General features: G+C 43.1%; 1 protein-coding gene and 1 long non-coding RNA gene across 14 annotated transcripts in view; one reads left to right on the top strand and one right to left on the bottom strand.

Moving 5' to 3' along the window:
- LOC146354984 (uncharacterized) overlaps positions 1-16,638 on the bottom strand; it is a 74,497-nt gene that overhangs the window by 19,458 nt on the left and 38,401 nt on the right. The window lies entirely within an intron of this gene.
- ITPR1 (inositol 1,4,5-trisphosphate receptor type 1) overlaps positions 1-16,638 on the top strand; it is a 377,196-nt gene that overhangs the window by 355,080 nt on the left and 5,478 nt on the right. For all 13 annotated transcript variants that reach the window (XR_014788558.1, XM_084840316.1, XM_084840314.1 and 10 more), the window contains one exon: positions 7,567-7,728. Coding sequence is in view for 12 of the 13 variants with exons in the window: in XM_084840316.1 (XP_084696442.1) it covers positions 7,567-7,728 (162 nt within the window). In the remaining variant the exon portion in view is untranslated. The remainder of the gene's footprint in view (positions 1-7,566; positions 7,729-16,638) is intronic.

Here is a 16,638-nt window from a genome sequence, read left to right as displayed (position 1 = left end):
TATCCACTGTACAATAGTTTTAGGGTAGGGTTCATTACCATGGGCAGGTTATAGAAGATGTGTGTGTGTGTGTGTGTGTGTATGTGTGTGTGTGTATGTGTATGTGTATGTGTGTGTGTTTTAATGATCCATTTTATGCAGCCATTGGCCAATTAATTCCAGCCCAGCTGCTCATGATATAATGTGTCCTGGTTTACTTATGTAATCCCTACAGTGCCAAACAACAAGAACTAGGTTAACGGAAGGGCCAGCACTGTCATAGCATGAAAGACAAAAGGGAACCTCCTTTGGGCAATCCCTCAACAGCTCTTCATCACTGGTTATGTAAAAGCTGGGCAGTGTTTGCTCGTACTGAGAATTACTTCATCATGGGAAACAGCTGCTAGCTGTGAATTTCCTTGTAGCCACTGAACTATTTTGAAATATTTTTAAACCTTCCAAGTATTTGCCTGCTTGGCCTCCTGGTGGTGGTGGGGTGGCTCTCTGCAGTTGCTTCATTCCCCCCTAATAGTGAAGGGATGCTACCTGGAAGATTTCAAGGTACCCCCAGTATAGCTCCCCTTTTGTATTACTTTGGCTCTTTCTGACAAGGAGGTTGATGGGTGGCAAGTTAGTTGTGGTTAACGTAGTTAATAATAGGATGAAAACAAATTCCTAACAGAGGAAGCAGCTGACAGGCCTTTCTTGAATGTGTTAAGCAGGAAGTCAAAGAAAACCGGTAACATCGCTCACTCGCTCTGACACACAGACCATTTTATTATAAAGAAAAGAAGGAGTGCATAGCAGAAACTAAAAGGTTCTTCAGTTGTCTTGTGCACTTCAGCTGGATTTCTTAGAAGCGTCTGAACAAGTAAAGTGGTAGATGCATCCAAGCATCTAGAATTTCCCCTTTGAACTCTTCCTGTTTTTTTTTTTTTTCTGAGCCGTCTTACTGTAGAATCTGTAAGGTATTTTAAGTTCACTTTTTTTTTTTTTTTTGCTCCAGTCATCCTTTCCACATCATGAGAGTGTCTTGTGAGTGCAATTCTGAGAATGAAAATTGAAATGTGGGAAACAGATCTCAGACCTAGCTATGATTCACAGGAGTCTTTTCTGTATTTTAAAAGTGGTGTAAGAAGTAACTCTTGGATATCTTTCTCTTGGGCTATTCCAACTGGTCCATTTATAAAGCAATGAATTCCCAATTACTCATTTGTTGAAAGAAGTTCAGATGTCTTTCTTCCAGGCAGGGATATTGCATTTTTCCAGCAGTCCAGCATTTATCATTGAGGAAAATGCAATTCCCTTCCTAGCACACCCATTAAAGTTGTTACTGCTGTGGAGGATGTGTCCATCCTGTGTAGAATAAAGCCATGGGGCCCCTATTAGATATGACCTATGATGTTATCTGTAGTAACAAACAGTGCAAACCTTGTACTCCATGCCTGTACCATTTTGTGAACTTTCTTTGGTTTTTCTTTTAGTTGTTTGTAGAATTAATCTAATTCTTTTACAAGGAAATTCAGGGAACATGAACAAAGCTACCCTCCAACCCTAATAATGTTCAAAAACTTCCTCTTCTCCTGCTTTTAAAAAAAGTTATTTGAAGGAGGTGCATGTTTCCCCTCTCTAGTAGCCATCTGCCATGGGTTGTTTGTTTTTTTAAAGGAGCGACATGAAGGTAAAAGTGGGGCTTTTAGTGAATCCCCTACTTTGCTCCATCAATTGCAAATTGAGATGTAATATTGTAAGATTGCTCTGAATGGATGACAGGCAGATGTTGCATTAAAGATAAAATCCAAGGTTGGAAAGACCCCTAGAACAAATTAACTTCAGTGAAAGCAGGGAAGTGTGAATATTTCTCAGAATGAATTATAATTTCCACCACACCGTGCAGCTTCCTTTTTTCTCTTAAAAAAAAACAACAATAAATAAATTACCAATCATGGACACTTTAAAACTCTGGCCATCACCGCCCCCGTGTCTGAGATTCTGACGATAGCTACTTGAAAGGGACTTTTCCAACTTTACCTAGAAAAGAGCTAGCCAGAAACACAACACTTGTGGTTAGCCAGCTTCCGTCAGTGGCTTAATTCAGTTGGTCTGTTTAAAGAGAGGAAGTTGCTACTCTGACGGGAAGAGGGAGCTGACAGCACAACCAGGCTTGTAGGAGGGCCACAGCAGACAGTACATAACAACATTGGTATGTGGGACACCAGGAGGAAAGGGGTGTGTCTGTGGAGGCAGGGAAACAGATCCAGAATAAAGACTTCAGATTATAGCTTGCTTCTAATGCATGCAAAAAAGGCTGCAATAATTTAACATAATTTAGCTTGCAAGATGAGACACCATAAGGGCTCAGTGAACTTTAACAGAAAACTTTGTTAAGCTTAGTCCTTTATCCAGACTTCAATAGAATGCCTTCAAAATGGGCATGGCTTGGCGAGGGAAGGTGGCCAGAAGGGAGAAATGGGTTAAGGCACACTCCATTGCCTAGGCAGTAGCTTTCTTTGGCCCAGCAAATAGCCTTCTTTGACTGTCAGTTTTAGGACAATTTATTATTTCTGTTGGAAATATCAATATACCTAATGCAAATAATTGAAGAGCAAACCTGATACTTTCCCAGGGTACCATCTTACTGAAATGCATGAGTACATGTATCCAGTTTATTTGCTGCTTCTTTCATTTTGGAGCCAGACAGACAAAACTAGGGTGGCCTTACGAGAGACCAGTAGTTTATGTGAAATAGAGATTTTGATTTTGTATGTGTCTCTCAGCAACAGAAATTGTCTCTCCCTGTCCACAATAAGGTGGAGTGATCTCATTTTGCTAGCTATGGGTTCATAAAAACTTGACTAGTTTTAAATATACTTTTGAAAATCAGATAGATCTGCCTCTTGGGTAACTATCCAATGCAGAGTTTTCCTGAGGGTCGGGGTGGGGGGATAGGAGAGGAGAGACAAGAAGTTTGGATGAAGGCAGCTGCTTCCAGGGATATTGCTGGGTGGTGAGCTTTGAGGCTAAGGTGAAGTGAGGCTATACATAGGAGTAGCAAAACTAGCATAATGAATTGTGATCAATTATTGTTACTACTTTTGAGTGATGCTTGTGTAAAATGTCACACAATGCTCTGCGATATTGTTTAGTCCTACTGAACTACTGTTTGGCCATTCCCACAATCACAGCATAGAGTTCTAATTAGCAATCCATTTGCTCTAATACACTAGCATCCTTATGTTTTCCATGTGTAGAAACCACGAATGCTTAGGTGGCAATTCATATGTAAGTAAGTGTTACATATAGAAATGTTTTGTAATGTATATTGTGGTTTTAATGTTCTATATATTTTACATTGTTTTATTGTGTGTTGTTTGGTTTTAATTTTTGTGAACCGCCCAGAGAGCTTCGGCTATTGGGCGGTATAGAAATGAAATAAATAAATAAATATAAATAAATAAATATCTCTTAAGCAGCTGGCAAGGGAGCCAATAAAATACATGGAGGGAGCAATCTTATGGCCTCTAGACAGCAGCTAGATGGCCATAGGATATGTTGTTTTCCAGGAACCGACCTCAGAGCCCGCGCTCCGAGGTCGGTTCCCGGAGAACCAACCTCCCCGCTCTTCCACGCTGCCTTGGAGGCACCATAGAACAGCCCCATCCTCCACGCTCGCAAGAGGAGCGCGGAGCAGCCGGAAAGGGGCGTGGCTGGTGGGGTTCCGGGGCAGGGAGAGCATAACTGCTGTAGAACACATCCTATGTGTTGTACAGCAGCCTCCTTCCCCGCTCCATCTTCCTGCAGCTAGACAGCTGCAATCAGCTGTCCAGCCGAAAAAACGGGGCAGGAGAAGTGCAGAGGGAACGATCCCCTCTGTGCTTCTCCTGCCCTGCTTTGGATAGGCGGTCGCCTCCAGCTGCCTATCTAGATAGGATTGCTCCCTAAATAAATAAATATAAGTATGCACAAGTCCATTAGTGGTAAGGGCATTTGATCAGTAGGTGAATAGTTTCCACAAGTGCTGGGGCGAGCAGAAGCATTTAGGGGCCAATCAAACAACCTCTGCCATGTTCTTTGGTACTCATAAGAAATGTCCAGTTGATATCCAGGGGGGTGTCTCCTCCAGTGGTTTACTCGGAGCCGGCTGCGTGTTGAGGTCGTTAGGGATACATGATGTCGTGGCCATCCAGCAGCCACCCCGGAGTTTATCAGGGAAAAAGCGGATTTCCTGAGGCTGCTTAAAGTCTGGTTTCCAACTCCTGCATTGACATCACATATGCTAGCTCTGCCCAGGGGCGTGTCTTTCACTGTGACCCTGGTCAAGGGGTGTTTCCTGTGTGTTTCCCATTCCAGCACAAATCAGTTAGTGTCTCCTCAGAAGTAACTCCCATTGTGATCAGTGAGGCTTGTCTTCTGAATGCCTACATCAATACTTACAGAGATCCCCCTCAATTGAAATGGCACAGTTTAAAGCCAATTCCGTAAGTGCTGTAAAGCATGATCTCGAGGCTCCGATTCTCCATTGTTTGCTTTATTGCCTTAGGAAGTAACTAATTCACAGCTTCGTTATAGAAATCATGTGCAGTATCGGTTTGGTTAGAAAGGAGTCTGTTTTCCCATCCCTGTGTTCTCCCTCCCCCCTTTCCCAGCACAAGCATATGTGTGTCTACTCAGAAGTAACACCCATTGTGTTCAATGAGGCTTGGGGCTCATTGGGAGGCTTGTCCTACAAATGTGCAAAAGGGGAAGTAACTACTTCGCACCTTCCTTACGGCGCCTGGAGAGGGGGGAAGCCTCTCCTATTGGTTGAGCAGCCCCTGCCACTCAGATGATGTTCACTCCAACCCCTCCCCCCAAATCCGGAAGTAAGTTATGTGAAGCCACTTCAAATAGTGTGATGTACACCCTCGTGGAGCCCTGCCTGGACCAAAAGCAGGTCCTACAAAAATGCAGGTGAGCCACTCCTCCCCTCTCCTTCTGTTGTCGTGCAAACTGGGCCCAGATCTCTTTGTAAGTAATATTCTCCTCAATTGCCTATTGTTCCACGTTTCCTGATGCATCTTCATTTCTCATTACAAAATTAAATGCTTTCATGGAAAGGATCCATGGTGATTGAATCGAGTGACTATGCATAGTGCCTCCTCCCCCCACCCCCAGAAACCTATGTTACCCTAGATTAGAATGTTATAAAACAAGTTCAGTTTTTCTTGCTGGAAACAGAAATAATTGTTCTAGCCAGGTAGTATGATCCATTCGTCTGCAGTGAAGAACTCTCCACTCAGTAGTGCCCATCTCTGTTAAGAATGTGTGCCTGCTGAAAAGAGGAGTCATTTAAATTGTACATTAATTGGGGACAGAAGCATTTGTTTTAGTTTGAGATGCTATAAAGTGCCATGGTGCTGCATAAATGACAGTATACTCTTCAGAACCAGGCTAGGCAATTTGGGGCCCCCAGACACCTTTCTTAGCACCTTCCAAAGTCTCCTACCCCTCCCAGGTGGTTGTTGTTTTTTAATTAACAAATTTTCTTATTGGCAGCTGGGATCATTTCAGAGCAAAGTGAGGGTCTCCAGCTGCTGCCATGTTGGGAACCATTCTGTGGTGGTGTTCAAGACATATTCTCAGATGGTCAAATGTATTTATGGGCCCGTAAAAGTTGTGTTGCCTACCCCTGCGTTAGAAACTTGGAAAAATTCCATAGTCCTAGCACTAGAGCACTGTCCATCTTATAAGATGCAGAGAAGGTTTAGTAGTTGGGGGCAAAATGGCAGGACGAAGAGTTGCTCGTATTATAATGTGCAGCCTATCAGTTATGGGGATTGAAGGAAGAGGGAGTAAACAGTAGTGGAGGGCTGTTGCCTTCATGGCTGGTTTGTGGGCTTTTGAGAAGCACCAGATTAGTTACTGTGGAAAGCAGGATGCTGGACTGGATGAAGCTTTGGTCTGATCCACCAGGGCTGTTCTGATGTGTAGCTAGGCTTCCAGACAGGCTAAGTTTTGGACTAACAAAACATGAAGTTCTTAAAACAAGAACGGACACATCAAAAACCCATTCCAAAATGGCTATGGTTCTGTGAAGCAGGAAGGTAGATGCCAGATTCCTCTCCTAATGGCTCACCCAAAGATACTCCACTAAGTGGAAGTCCCTAGAACCTTGCTGTTGGCATAACATCAGGCTGAAATCAGTCTCTATAATAGATAAAACATGGCAATATATAAGATTTGTTTCAGATGCGGTAGTATTCTGTTTCTATTCAGACCAAGGCTTTCTTACTTCCTCTTCCTCAAACCATTCTCTGAACTTTAGTGTTAAAGAATGTGTCTCCAACGTGGGAGGAGAGAGAAATTAAACAGTAACTGAATGGTTGTTAGTACTACCCTTTAATGTATTAAGAAACTGATATCTACTATTCACCCTCCTCCTTTCTGCTCCCACGCTACTTGTGGCTTTTATTTTTCCTACTCTTCTTTCTTTCTGCATCACAAACTGTGCACATTAATACATGTATAAACAGTATTTAACATGTTTACAGACAGATGTACATGTCAGCAATTAGCTGTTGAAGCATAGCCCAAAATATGAAGTCAAAACTATTTCTAGGGCTGGTGGGAGGTAAGTTCCATATTAGATTTTGTATTCACTCATTATTTGACCCTCTGAATTCTACCAAAGGCAATGTTGGGAGTAGATTTTTTTTTTCATGATCTTACTCCTCCACTCCCTCACCATGGGAGAAAGATAAGACCACAGGGAATTCCCAGGTATATCTTAACCTATGATATTCTGACCCTGTAAGGTGGAAGCCACCTTTTTAGTGGGTTCTGTCCTGCAGAATCAGGAAGATTGCTCATTCAAATAAACATGGGATCTGCCAGTTCATATGACCTGAAGGGCTACGCCACATTTCACCTATGGTAGAATCCTAAAGGCCAACTGAGTAAACCAATCCAAATGTTGTCTCGTGAAAGTGTTTCATTATTTTAGCTGAATACTTTGAAAGGCCCTCAAAACAGATGACTATTGTGATAAGGACACTGATGTTGTGTAATGTTGAACTTCTTCTTTAATTTGGGGGATAAACTTGATTGGTTCTCCAGGACGCTCCTGTTTAATGCAAATTGAAGTTCCAGTGTTTTTGGTTTATGTTTTTGTTTGCTTTCTTCAGTAAACATATTGCTGTTTAAATAAATGTCTTATTGTTCAGTTAGGGGTGGCTCAAGAAACACTGACGATGTGTTTCTTGATGTGGGGAGTGTGTTACGAGGAAATCAAAAGCAGGAATACAACAGATATTTCGTCTTGATTTATTACAATCAAGCATTGCATGGCTTCACAATTATGAGATATAAAACATTCTTCTAATGTTCCTTTGTTGTGTGATTCTTGAGCATCAGTTCTTCAGCAGTCAAGTATTCTGAGATGAACATTTTAGATGTATTTATTTTTAACATGAAAAGCATATGAAACACATCTTTAACCACTCAGAATTGTCCTTTTTGGAGTATCCTCATCCAAGTGGACTTAACAGTAACTACCATGCAGTTTAGTCTTTATCTAGCACTGATATTCTTCTCATGTCTGCATTTCAGGAGAGAAATCTGGATTGGTTCCCTCGGATGCGTGCTATGTCACTTGTGAGTAGTGATTCTGAAGGAGAACAGAATGAACTTAGAAACTTGCAAGAGAAGCTCGAATCTACTATGAAGCTGGTATCTAACCTTTCTAGTCAACTCTCTGAGCTTAAGGATCAGGTAGGAACATTGAGAAGATGTTTACTGCCGATAAGGTGGGCTTACATATGTATAAAGCATGACTGAATGGGAAACCGGGGAATCAGGAAATTGATGGTGCATCTGATCCATAAAGGCTTCACTATAGTGGTGGTCTATCAGCTGGGATGCTGACATGTCACATCATGACGGGGACAATCATGGTGGGGGGACCCTCTGCCAAAGCCCAGAGTCCCCACCACCCAATCTCTCTCGCTCCCATCCCCTGGCAAGCAAGCAGTTATTTCTTTCATGTATTTTCATGGGATCATTCACTTGCCAGCTGCCCCATGTTCCTCTGTCCAGCATGCTTCCCTATGCGATTATCAGCTCCAAGAGGCAACCCATTTAAATTGCCTCAGGAAAGGCATCAGTACAAAACACTCCTCCATTTTGTCCCTGTTCCTCTGGTTGTGATTACCCTAGCCAGAGAAAATCAAATGCAGCCTTTTGTTGCTCAGCAGAGTACTGGTAAAGTCGCCCCCAATCAGTTATGTAGGCAGGTTTCTCCTACTGAGCCAACCAGCCTAGAGGGCGTCGGAGTAAATGAGGAGCAGAGCAGAGCAGCAGACTGAAGAGCAGCCATTTCCTCTACTGAGTGCGAGCATAGGGAGAGAGCTCTGTGGCGATGTTTGCCTTAGCTTTCTCACCTGATGCTTGCCCTTTCTGAACTGCGCTGCCTGCAGAGCTGCAGGGAGTGCATGTTTGTTTTGAGGGGGATAAATACTGCCTGGCAGTGCATAAGCTTTGCTACCCAACATTAGTATATGAGAGGAGAAAAATGTGGTGGTACTAGTCGGGAAGCCATCTCCTCCAGCACAGCTTGAGTTGCTGGACAGCCTGCTCATTCCCATTTGGGCAAGTACTGCTGCTGATATTGGGTCTCTTTTCCCCTCCTGCCTGGTCTCAGGGTCAAACTATACCTTACCTTAATTATATAATGTATAGCTGACTCCAACCTTGTTTTCTAACTCGAAAGTAAATGGGTGTGGCCCCAATTCAGATTGGGACCAGCATGCACTCGGGAGGGGAGGATTAAACCTCCCCCCACACCTGTTAGCTTCCCAGAATTCCCACATCCCCACCATGTGGAGATCTTTAAAAATGGCATCAATTGAGACTTTTTCCCTTTTCCCGTTCATTAACTCGGATCTGGGGGCAGGGGTATAAGCAAACGGCTGGGAGAGGGAAGGTTTAATCCTCCCCTCCTGGAGCACACTGGTCCCAATCCAAATCAGGGCTGCATGCATTTACCCATGAGTAAGAAAGCAGGTGAGGAGTTAGCTACACATTAGGTAAGTACGGTAATGTGTCATTTGACCCTCAGTTCTCTCCAGCAGCAGATTTTATTCTCTTAACTCCATTGAGGAGCTTGTGCCTCATCTTATGTTTGCAAAACCTGTCCTCTCATTTCTAGGCTGTGTGGCTGGAGCAGTATATTATTCATGGAAGAAACCTTCTCAGAGTTGTGCAAGGAGAGCAGCTAGGCAAGATGCCAGGATCAGATAGTTGGCTGGCATTGATTTTTTTTTTGTTACTTTTTATTATATTTTATTTCGGATTAGGGTTAAGATCCCCTCCCAGGCCAGTTCAAAGAAAGTAAGGCATCCTGTTGTGTGGTATAGGGAGTGGAGCAGCAACATGTGCTCTGGGTTCCTTTTACAAGAGAAAGAAGGGCCAGGTGGGGGAGAGAGAAAGAGAGAGAATGTCTGCCTAAAGAGGGAGAGTGTGTGAGAGAGACAGAATGCCTATCTCCCTGCCTGTGAGAGAAATGGAGAATACTTGCCTGCTTCTTGGGGATGGAGCGGGGGTTGGGGGAGCCTCTGTGTATGTGTGAATGTCTGCCTGCCTGCCTGCCTGCCTGGGAGAGAAATGGAGAATGCTTGCTTGTGTGAGAGAGATGGAAAATGCCACCCTGTGTGTGAGTGCGTTTGTGAATCTGTTTTGTGAGTGCATACAAAAATTGGTGTGTGTGTGTGTGGTGGGGGACCCCTTGCTATTTTAAAAGGTTTTTTTATACTTTTTATTTTTTAAACTGGTGGCAGGGTGTACAGGAATGATTTTGGGATGTGTTGTGTGTCCCATGAGCCCTCAACTCCCTGCCAGTTTTTTAAAATCCAGTTTTTCCTCCCCATTTCTGCCCCCCCCCCCCCCGCCTTTGGGTTGACATAAACTGGAATCAGAAGCCAGCATCTCTGGGTGCAAGCAGAAAAAGGAGAGGGAATGGGAAGAGGGAGCCCACATGCCCTAGGCTTTTGCTGGCTCCTCATAAGGTTGTATGTAGCCTTAATTTCCTCAGGGTTTAAGTAAATGGATGTAACCAAAGCCCCAAATGAACACTAAGGGAACCACCTTTGGGAGGGGGTCCTAAAAGAAATCAACCCTGACTGCTCATTGGAAGGACAGATCCTGAAGCTGAAGCTCAAATATTTTGGCCACCTAATGCGAAGAGAAAACTCCCTGGAAAAGACCCTGATGCTGGGAAACATTGGAGGCAAAAGGAGAAGGGGACGGCAGAGGATGAGATGGCTAGATAGCATCACCGATGCAATGAATATGGACTTGAGCACACTCTGGGAGAGAGCGGAGGACAGGAAGGCCTGGCGTGCTATGGTCCATGGGGTCACGAAGAGTCGGACACGACTGAACGACTGAACAACAACAACAAGTCTTGGGTGGGGCAGAAGGGCGCTTAACACTTTTCCTGCTATCTGTTTTTCCACTTCAGATGGCTCCCTCAACTGCTTTCCTCAGATGGAGTTCCAGGCTCATGTTTAGCCTCAGAGCTCTTCTCCAATAAGAACAGCTCTTTCATATTTATATCATATACTCCAGATTTGTAATTATTCTTGTTGATCAGTAGATTATTTTTAGTTTTGGTATCATTTTGTACATTTTGGATGTGCACTTTGTTTCTGTTCCTTCTTATTTAATATATTAGATAATACTGGACTCATGAAAAAGCATTACAGAAGCTCACCCTGCCTGATTAGATAATATAATAAGGACATTCAACAATATTCTTTGCTTGTTCTGCAATGTAATTACAATCTGTTGCTACGTAAGAAGGCCAAACACACACACCGCCTAGGTTACCATTCACCAGGCTTGTTTAAACTGGCCCAGCAAGAGTTTGTCTGTGTTTTATTGTATTACAATTTGCTTCCAGCTGGATTTTAATTTTGTTTCAGCTTAAAATTAGTCAGTGGGCAATTGACATGTGTAAATAAGTGGTATCTGTTTCTTTATTTCTGGGAATGTGGCAATCCTAATTTCTCCTCTCCGTGGTGAATTGTTTGCTGTACTTACAAAATTCACCCATGTGTAAAGTTGCTGGCATCCAGCCATTAGCATGCTCTGTTGTTCCTGGTGTGACTAGACTTGGAATTTAGCCTTCCTTGGAGTGATTTTAATGGCCTAAGTCCAACACAGAGCTAGGCATGCTTAAAGCCATTGGTTTCAATGGGCTTAAGCATGCCTAAATATGTGGTAGATTTAAGCCAGTGCCTTTAAGTTTAACAAAAAACCTACCCAGGGTTGGATCCATAGATCCACCCACAGAAAGGATGTGGTTGGTAGAAGTTGATTTTCCTGAACCCTCCTCTTCCTCATACCCCCTGTAAACACTCTTCTGATAGTAAGAGGATGTTTTTGAGTGGGCTGGGCTGTTGGACAGTGGTCTGAAGGGAAAGGTGAGCCAGATCACAGAAAATCGGGAGGGGGCAATGGCCTACACCCATTTTTCCTCAATCTTCCCCATTCCCTTCACCCAACTACATTTAGCAGTGTCCCCTGACTCTTGAAGAAACATTTTCAGACTGCTCAGGAGTGCTGTCATGGAGAAAAGGGGCTATGAGAGTAACCTTCTGCCCACCCCCTTCCCTTCTACAGGCATAGCTCTGGATCCAAACCATTGGGCATGGTTAAGTAGAGGCATGGATCTCAGAACAAAAGCACTACTCTTCTCAGCATTCCATTTGAGATTCCTTAGCCTTTTGTCTCCTACTTGTGCCTTATGAACTAAGAAATGCATTACTGCACTTTAGATTAGTAGCCAGTATTTTAAAACGTGTGACTTAAGTCACCCCCTTTGCTTCAGCTTCACCAGTCTTTGGGATAATGGCCAAAAATGTATTCATATCTGAAGCCTTCCATTTTTAACTGGCCAAGCTTTTGAACTTTCTCTTTGCCCTTGTGAAAATGAGAGAGAATGACTTTTTTTTTCAGAGACCTCTTCGCTGCAGAGGAAGAAGGGGAAACCAGATTCATTAAGTAAGAGAACACTTAGGGGAAATTCCAAAGTGCTGTCAATGAGTGTGTCCTGCTCAAGTTGCAGCATGTACCAATTATGTGACCAAACCAATACATCACTTTCTTGTTAGGAACAAGCCTTTCTAGAAAGGATAGCTGGCTGAGAGATTGGTTTGAATCAAATAAGGAGGAAATTCTGCTTTCAGGGCTGTCTCTTCAAATAGGTTTCTGGGGACTAAAGCTGTCATTAATGCCAAAATTTAACATGTCCACTTGAAAGCACGATTAAGCTAAAACAAATCATGTAAACATTCCTGGGGAACTCTTTAAAACACGATCACTTTCAGTTTAAGGGATTGCAAGTTGTTGTTCTTAGGGATTTTCTGTATCAATAATTAAAGCTACACACCAAAAAAGAGCCAGTTTTCAGCTCGCTCTGGAAGTAATGATGAAAACTAGTCAATTGTGTCAAGCTTTGAGTGCAGTCTGTGATTCTTCCTTAAACAGCACTAGAGTCTGCCATGTTAATTTCTTTCTTTAGATATAGTCATTATTTAAATATTCATTTTTAATACTTCTTTTTGATATTTGGATTAAAAATGACAATCAAAATGGAACCTTATGATTACAAGGAGATTACCAAGAAGCTCCTTTGAAGTTAATATGACCTTCTCTTTAGTTTTTCTCCAATAAATGCCACCTTATATGTTGTGTGCAAAGGGTGCTGTGGCATGCCTTGATCTATTTTGTCATACAACAGCAACACCACAGTGAATTACGGCATGGCAAGCAGCTCCAATATTAGCAGCTTGCAAACAAGAGACCACAGAAAAGGAAAGCCTTGGCTATGGCAACATTGTTTCTTAATACCCTATATGGCTCATTGTTTATGGGTTTCTTCTTTATTTATTTATTTGGCCACCCCAAAATAGAAGTTTTCTTGGTGTCTCACAAATAAATATAACATTAAAATACAGTATAAAGGAATAAAAATGATTAAAGCTAAAAGCACAGACTCTTAAACTAAGGGACCCAAGTTAAAAAACATAAATCATTTAAAAAAACCTAGGTGAGTTAAAAAAAGACCATAAAGCACTGAAAAGACCATAAAGATAGTGCCAGGCAAGCCTCCCTGTGGAGGCTGTTCCATAACTTGAGTGCCACTACCAAACAGGCTCTCTGATCCTCACCAACTTCACCTCATTTGGAGGGGCCTCTGAAGATCTTTAGTTTGAGGTAGGTACACGTGGGAGAAAGCAATCTTTTACGTAACCTGGTCCCAAGCCATTTAGGGTTTTAAAGGTTAAAATCGCCACTGTAAATTGGGCCCAGAAACAGACTGGAAGCCAGTGCAGCTGACAAAGGACACAAATAATGTGGTAAAAAAAAAACACCCAGTCGCAGTGATCTTGTGGCCTTATTTTGGACCAACTGTGGTTTCCGAAGTGTTTTAAAAGGCAGCCCAATGTACAATGCATTGTTGTTGTTCAGTTGTTAAGTTGTGTCCGACTCTTCATGATCTCATGGACCATAGCACGCCAGGCCTTCCTGTCCCCCGCTGTCTCCCGGAGTGTGCTCAAGTTCATATTCATTGCATCGGTAATGCTATCTAGCCATCTCATCCTCTGCCATCCTCTTCTCCTTTTGCCTTTCCCTGCATCAGGGTCTTTTCCAGTTACTTTTCTCGTCGCATTAGAGGGCCAAAATATTTGAGCTTCAGCTTCAGTATCTGTCCTTCCAATGAGCACTCAGGGTTGATTTCCTATAGGATTGACTGATTTGACCTCCTTGCAGTCCAGGGGACTCGTAAGAGTCTTCTCCAGCACCACAGTTTGAAAGCATCAATTCTTCGGCACTCAGCCTTCCTTATAGTCCAGCTCTCACAGCCATACGTTACTACTGGGAAAACCATAGCTTTGATTATACGAACCTTTGTCGGCAAGGTGATGTCTCTGCTTCTTACTGTGCTGTCTAGGTTTGCCATAGCTTTCCTTCCAAGGAGCAAGTGTCTTTTAATTTCATGGCTACAGTCACCGTCTGCGGTGATCTTGGAGCCCAAGAAAGTAAAATCTGTCACTGCTTCCATTTCTTCCCCTTCGATATGCCAGGAAGTGATGGGGCCAGATGCCATGATCTTAGTTTTGTTAATGTTGAGTTTCAAACCAGCTTTTGCACTCTCCACTTTCACCCTCAACAAGAGGCTCTTGAGGTCCTCTTCACTTTCTGCCATTAGGGTGGTATCGTCCGCATATCGGAGGTTGTTGATAATTCTCCTGGCAATCTTAATTCCGACCTGTGATTCATCCAACCCGGCGTTTCTCATGATGTACTCTGCATATCAGTTAAATAAGCAGGGTGGCAATATACAGCCTTGTTGTACTCCTTTCCCAATTTGGAACCAGTTGGTTGTTCCATGTCCGGTTCTTACTGTTGCTTCTTGACCCTCGTACAGGTTTCTCAGGAGACAGGTAAGGTGGTCTGGTACTCCCATCTCTTTAAGAATTTGCCACAGTTTGTTGTGATCCACACCATCAAAGGCTTTAGCGTAGTCAATGAAGCAGAAATAGACATTTTTCTGGAATTCTCTTGCTTTCTCCATGATCCAGCGAACGTTGGCGATTTGATCTCTAGTTCCTCTTCCTCTTCGAAACCCAGCTTGTACTTCTGGTAGTTCTCGGTTCACATACTGCTGAAGCCTAGCTTGTAGGATTTCGATCATCACCTTGCTGGCATGTGAAATGAGCGCAATTGTACGGTAGTTCGAACACTCTTTGGCATTGCCTTTCTTTGGAATTGGAATGTAAACTGACCTTTTCCAGTCTTGTGGCCACTGTTGACTGTTGCAAATTTGTTGGCATATTGAGTGCAGCACTTTAACAGCATCATATTTTAGGATTTTAAATAGCTCAGCTGGAATACTGTCATCTCCGCTAGCTTTGTTGTTAGTAATGCTTCCTAAGGCCCACTTGACTTCACTCTCGAGGATGTCCAGCTCAATTTCAGTGATGGCACTATCATGGCTATCAGGAACATTCAGATCTTTCCTGTATAGTTCTTCTGTGTATTCTTGCCACCTCTTCTTAATCTCATCTGCTTCTGTTAGGTCCCTGCCTTCTTTGCCCTTTATCATGCCCGTCTTTGCACAAAACGTTCCCTTGAGATCTCTTATTTTCTTGAAAAGATCTTTAGTCTTTCCCATTCTATTGTTTTCCTTGATTTCTTTGCATTGTTCATTTAGGAAGGCCCTCTTGTCTCTCCTTGCTATTCTCTGGAAATCTGCATTTAGTTGGGTATATCTTCCCCTTTCTCCCTTGCTTTTTGCTTCCCTTCTTTCGTGAGCTACTTGTAAAGCCTCATCAGACAGCCACTTGGCTTTCTTGCATTTCTTTTTCTTTGGGATGGATTGAGTTGCTGCCTCCTGAACAATGTTACGGACCTCCATCCATAGTTCCTCAGGCACTCTGTCTATCAGGTCTAATGCCTTAAATCTATTCCTCACCTCCACTGTATATTCATAAGGGATATGATTTAGGTCATACCTGAATGGTTTAGTGGTTTTTCCCACATTCTTCAATTTAAGCTGAAATTTTGCAATAAGGAGCTCATGATCTGAGCCACAGTCAGCTCCAGGTCTTGTTTTTACTGACTGTATAGAGCTTCTCCATCTTTGGCTGCAAAGGACATAATCAATCTGATTTCGATATTGACCATCTGGTGATGTCCATGTGTAGAGTCGCCTCTTGTGCTGTTGGAAAAGAGTGTTTGCTATGATCAGCATATTCTATTGGCAAAACTCTATTAGCCTTTGTCCTGCTTCATTTGGTAAACCAAGGCCGTGCTTGCCTGTTATCCTGGTGATTTCTTGACTTCCTACTTTAGCATTCCAATCCCCTATGATGAAAAGGACATCTTTTTTTGGTGTTAGTTCTAGAAGGTGTTGTAGGTCTTCATAGAACCGATCAACCTCAGCTTCTTCGGCCTCAATGGTTGGGGCATAGACTTGAATGACTGTGATGTTGAATGGTTTGCCTTGGATTCGTACTGAGATCATTCTATCGTTTTTGAGATTGTACCCCAGTACTGCTTTTCCTACCCTTTTGTTGACTATGAGTGCTGCTCCATTTCTTCTAAGGCATTCTTGCCCGCAGTAGTAGATATAATGGTCACCTGAATTAAATTCGCCCATGCTTGTCCATTTGAGTTCGCTGATTCCCAAGATGTTGATGGTCAATCTTTCCATCTCATGTTTGACCACCTCCAGCTTACCTTGATTCATTGATCTTACATTCCAGGTTCCTAAACAATATTGTTCTTTACAGCATCGGACTTTCTTTTCACCACCAGACACATCCACAGCTGAGTGTCCTTTCGGCTTTGGCCCAGCCGCTTCACTCTTTGTGGCGCTACTTGGAAATTCCCTCTGCTCTTCCCCAGTAGTATATTGGACACCTTCCGACCTGAGGGGCTCATCTTCCGGGGTCATATCTTTTAGCCTTGTGATACGTTCCATGGGGTTTTCTTGGCAAGAATACTGGAGTGGGTTGCCATTTCCTTCTCCAGTGGACCACATTTTGTCAGAACTCTCTGCCATGACCTGTCCGTCCTGGGTGGCCCTGCACAGCATAGCTTATGGCTTCACTG

The sequence above is a fragment of the Heloderma suspectum genome, chromosome 2, assembly GCF_057233095.1.
Source record: "Heloderma suspectum isolate Gila_16-S chromosome 2, 16-S_ref, whole genome shotgun sequence".
In the NCBI taxonomy this organism is placed as follows: domain Eukaryota; kingdom Metazoa; phylum Chordata; class Lepidosauria; order Squamata; family Helodermatidae; genus Heloderma; species Heloderma suspectum.
The sequence above is the reverse complement of the archived record's forward strand: the minus strand, read 5'-3'. Positions and strand labels throughout refer to the sequence as shown.